General features: G+C 40.4%; 1 protein-coding gene across 1 annotated transcript; it reads right to left on the bottom strand.

Moving 5' to 3' along the window:
* Positions 1–385: 385 nt before the first annotated feature.
* On the bottom strand, positions 386–4,109 carry LOC119325690 (S-(+)-linalool synthase, chloroplastic-like). The gene is made up of 7 exons (XM_037599406.1): positions 3,806–4,109; positions 3,197–3,422; positions 2,582–2,954; positions 2,178–2,387; positions 1,631–1,778; positions 877–1,116; positions 386–716 (listed from the first exon to the last, which is right to left on the bottom strand). Exons 1-7 carry the CDS (start codon positions 3,983–3,985, stop codon positions 444–446), a joined length of 1,650 nt encoding a protein of 549 aa, XP_037455303.1. The 5' UTR covers positions 3,986–4,109; the 3' UTR covers positions 386–443.
* Between the last annotated feature and the right edge of the window lie 599 nt (positions 4,110–4,708).

Genomic DNA, 4,708 nt, shown 5'->3' on the forward strand with positions numbered 1-4,708 from the left:
CCGATGCAAGTGTCCTCTCCCACTTCCTCTCGCTTCTCTCCTCTCCAGCCTCAAACACACCGGCGCATCATCTCAACACATGCTCATGCTGCTGCAAGTCGGCAGCCGACACTTCAACCGCAGGGTTCTTCGTCAGCGGTGGAAGCTACAATGCAACGACATCAGTAGAGGTGCGATGAAGCTTTGCCTCGCCGCTCGGTGCAGACATGGAGCTGCAATGAAGCATCGCGGGGGGCCGGTGCTGCAATGGAACTTTACCACGCAACAATGAAATGACCGCGTGCAAACTATTTTTTCCATGTATGTTTATCATCTTGTCACGTGGAACACATATGCTAATTGTGCACGATGTTACTCAACATCCTACGTGACAACCCTTCCAAAAACTAATGCACTACATTTATTAGATATATATATACAATATATGTGATAGAATGCATGATTTAAAAGAGCAACATCCTTGTATAATCTTCAAGGACGGGCAGCTTCTGCTCGTCGTCGTAGCTATACATGACGCGGACCATCCTTGCAAAGTTTAGTGATGCCATGATGAAGCTATGCGATAGTGTCGACTTTGTCCTAGAGAAGCATACCCTGTTCAGACCCTCCCATTCATTCCTGACCATCTCCAGCATGTGCTTCTCCACATCACCATGAGGATTTTCTCTTTGGTACAACTCCTTGTATGATCCATCTAACCCATTTTGCGATTCATCCTGCATGAGACGAAGAACAAAAATGTTAGATCATGCCTTATTTGGTCAGTATTGACGTGAATTTTGTTCCAGCATGCTATAAACTGAATGAATTTATCTAAAATGATTGTCAGTGCTAATCCTATATTCTTATGTGATAAAGTTCTTGGTGTGTTCTAACCTTTGCACTGCCCATGTCGTCCCAGAGCCTCATGATCTTTGCAGGGCAAGAGATGACCAGATGGATGTCGTCATTGTTGCCCTCTAGTAATTCATGCCCCAACATGAAGAAAAGATGCATGAATACAAGTGGAGCTCCTGAAGTGACAATCCCGTTTCTTAGATAGTCCTCGGATGTAGGGATCTGATTACTAGATAACCATTTTCTCTCAATCATGAATCCATCAAGCAAAGTTGCCCACTATAAGAAAAAAGGCAGGCAAGTAAGATTAATTCTTCCACCGTAATTTTATTTTCTATTATTTTTGTAACTACTACTAGGTAATTGCACGTATGTTGCAACAGGGGCACATATATTTTGTATGTAATCATCGTGATTTACATGCCATTTTAGTGTTAGTGCGATTACATACAAAAACATAACTTTAGCTGATAACTGTATCAGTACTTATTACTTGTTGGCTTACCAAAGAAAACCATGTGACCTTATATGATACACCAATAAAACGTGGGATAGTTGAGAAGATTCAAGGCAATTTGGTTGGGAAAATCAGTAAAACGGGGAATGGAGGAGGTGGTGTGAGGATGTAGATGATGGACGGAAGATAGGAACATCACAGAACCTTACGTAGAAGAGATTACTCAGGAATGTATATATATTAGACATAAATATTTGAGGTGGTACTGTTGTTCTATTTAGTTGCTTAGGAAAAATCAAATGAAAGAGAAATGAAGAACCACCTCAGTAGACATACCGCTTTCTTGAGATGATTAATAGGGCTCAATCCATGTTCTTTTCTAACAATATCAGAGATATCACGTGTGACAGTGTAAAGAGCCTTGTAACATGATATCATGTAGCTCGGGAGTGAATCAATAGCTGCAAGATCCCACCTGGCAACAATGTGCAATTTTTGTGTGAAACTTCGATAAAAACACTATTTTTATATCATGTGTAAGGTCTTAAGCTTAAGTAATCCTTGAGTTTTTATTCCATTAGCAAAGTAGATGCCATTTTGGACATAAGCAATCTCTAATATGAAATAATTTTTCTTTTTGTTTGAATATACAATAAATAATAAGAAAACTATCAATATTTTAAAAATATTTCTCATGAAGACACAATGTTGATTTCAAACCAATATTAAAACATATGCTTATATTATATGTCAAAATTAAAGAAGTTTGAATATATGATTGGACATATTAAATACATCATTTCCTTACAAAAAAGGAAACTATATTGCGTCCCTAATCGTATTAACCTTATATATTATGGAAATAACAATGCTCACATTTTGAGCCTCATTAAAGAGGGAAAGCTCCTCTTGTGTGGCGACAAGATCAAAGATGTCATCCACAATATAGACCATAGATATGATCTTTGTGATCTCAATCCGATATCTAGAGAAGGATAAACCCTCGAGGACGGTCATGGGCCACATGTACCATTTAAGAACTTGGTCCCTTGCGGCTGGTATTTCTTGAGCCAATCCTAGATCCATCCACCATCTGTGTGAAAAAGAATTTCCATATAGTTAAAACCACCACTCTTTTAATTGTGGGAATACGTGAGTAATCAAGAATGTTAATTTATCAAATTTGGCCAAGAGTTCTAGCGTTTCCCTCTTATCATGAGAATGCACATATTTTCCTCCTTTTTACAAAATTAATCATGGGAGGCTAGTAGTTTACTATACTTATACCTCTTAACCTCTTGCTTTTCCCTCTGATGTTGCAACTTCTTAATCGTAAACTCTGCAACTGCCAAATTCTCAATTGCCATGTTCCTAGTGGGCAAAGTTTGGAGGTAGCTCAGATGGTGCCTTGCCTTGTATTGCATCAGGCTCACATGATAGGGATGGTCTAGTGACTGCCTCACATATCTTGCAAGGTTTGGCTCCAAATACTTAATTGCGAATCTAAGATGCTTGCTTGAGAATTCGTTTGCCTTGTAGAGGGATGATTCTCCCACATTGAGGTGTGACATGTCCTGCAAGCTGAGCAACCCTCTAAGGTCTTTGTAGAGCCCAAGGTTGAATTCACCATTATCATTTCTGAACTTCCGAAGAACGTCGTCTGCCAATTTGTTGAGAAGGGGTCTTAGGCATCTGTCATAAATAATGAATACAATACATCTCGAGGGAGGTGCTTATACAGTCCACAAGGAAGCATTAAACCTTAGTTTAGACTTGGCTACTCTAAGATATTTTTCTAGCGAAGTTATCGCATAAAATCCATTTCATAGACCAAATTGCACTCAAGATTTGCAACTTGTTTCTTTTATCCATCTCGAGACACCAAACCTGTGTTTTACTGACCTGCCGAAACATAATATCCAGCTTCTCTCATCAGCCTCATGGAAAGCGTTGCATCAAGCAGATCGTCACTATGGATGAGATCTGCACATGAGTCCATGATGGTGTCAATCACATCTTGGAAATAGTGGTCAATGCAGAGGCGCTTGAGGTGATCAACAATGGTCAATAAGCCTCGTCGACACGTCGGATGGTGATGCAGCAATGCTTGAACATTCCTTAGGCTTTCCTGGTGTGTTGCACAAAGACATCAAACTTCTTCTTCAAAAGAATACAAAGTTTACAGAACTTTGACTATTAATATAGGGTTTTGGGTGATAGCACTTACAATATTTAGATTTACCATTAAAAATACTTTCATCATAATGTACTGTATATTTATATATTTTATAAACATCTTTCAAAAATTAATGGGATAATCTGGTTCGTAGTTCCTCCTAGGACCAAGTCGTTTCTTTCCTTTTGGTGGAAGGTGACGTTTATGATGACAGGCTTGTACTAGGCTCAACATTATAGCTCTGATAGGTTTGAACTCGATCCCTTGTCTAATAATTTTATAAAAAGGACGTAAACACGCATGCTAATTGCATTTACGGTGATAACCATATATACCTGGAAGTCAAAATCATCGGGCAGCTCATGTGACGCAGGCTCCCGCCCGGGACATCTCACCGTTGACGGGCGGAAGAAGGCACGGTTGCGTCCGCTCCGGCCACCATTTCTAGCCACCGGTGAAGGCCAATGGTGTAGTGGGTGAACGGAGAAGGAGAAGAAGACATGCGCATCAGCCATCGGTTGCTTAATTAGTGGGGCTGACTGGCTATGTGTGGCGTGTTATAGATCGACTAAGTAGGCTAACTGGTTAACTGTGGGCTGGGTGATATGAGATGAACACCTGGGTGATATGAGATGAACAAGTAGCTGCTGCTGCTATGTCTTTGGGTATGAGAATTCAGGCATGCCCTATAGATTTATAGGAAGGGGGATAGGCGGGGTTGCAGCTGCGTCGATCCATCCTACAACGAGTGAGTGGTGTGTGAAGTTGGACTATGCATGCGCAGGCGAGTCAGGCGAGTCATGTGCAAAATTTACTAAACGTGTACCATCGTAGCATACGTCATGCATGATAGTCCTAGTTCCATAAGTTCATGGACAGTTAATTAATGTAGACATGACCAGATTAATATTCAGATCGCTCACGCGTGTCACGGGATGCATGTACTAATCAAATATAGTTTTTCGTCTAGAGCTATAATAAATATTCTTAGAGCAACTCCAGCGTTTTCCCTAAAAATATTGCGGTAAAATCATTTTTTTAGGTTTCTCGTAACTTTTAGTGGAAGTTGTCTGGAAGAAACTTTTGTCAGTTCCAATAAACTTCTTCCCCTAAATCTATTTTTCTTTTATTTTTTCATTAAACAAAACTAGCTAAATGGTATAGGGTTCGCCAGTCAGTGACAGGCATGACAACCACTGGCGGGCGGCGGCGTGAGGCAATGCGGTGGCCCCCCGGCG

This window comes from Triticum dicoccoides, chromosome 6B (genome assembly GCF_002162155.2).
Source record: "Triticum dicoccoides isolate Atlit2015 ecotype Zavitan chromosome 6B, WEW_v2.0, whole genome shotgun sequence".
NCBI lineage: Eukaryota > Viridiplantae > Streptophyta > Magnoliopsida > Poales > Poaceae > Triticum > Triticum dicoccoides.

Bases quoted from the DNA above. Each gene is read 5' to 3' on its own strand.
- LOC119325690 (XM_037599406.1), bottom strand. From the start codon at position 3,985: ATGGCTGATGCGCATGTCTTCTTCTCCTTCTCCGTTCACCCACTACAC. The intron at 1,779-2,177 runs TCAAAATGTGAG...AAAATTGCACAT, and splicing joins CTTTCCCTCTTTAATGAGGC to TGTTGCCAGGTGGGATCTTG. The intron at 1,117-1,630 runs GTATGTCTACTG...TTTTTCTTATAG, and splicing joins TTAATCATCTCAAGAAAGCG to TGGGCAACTTTGCTTGATGG.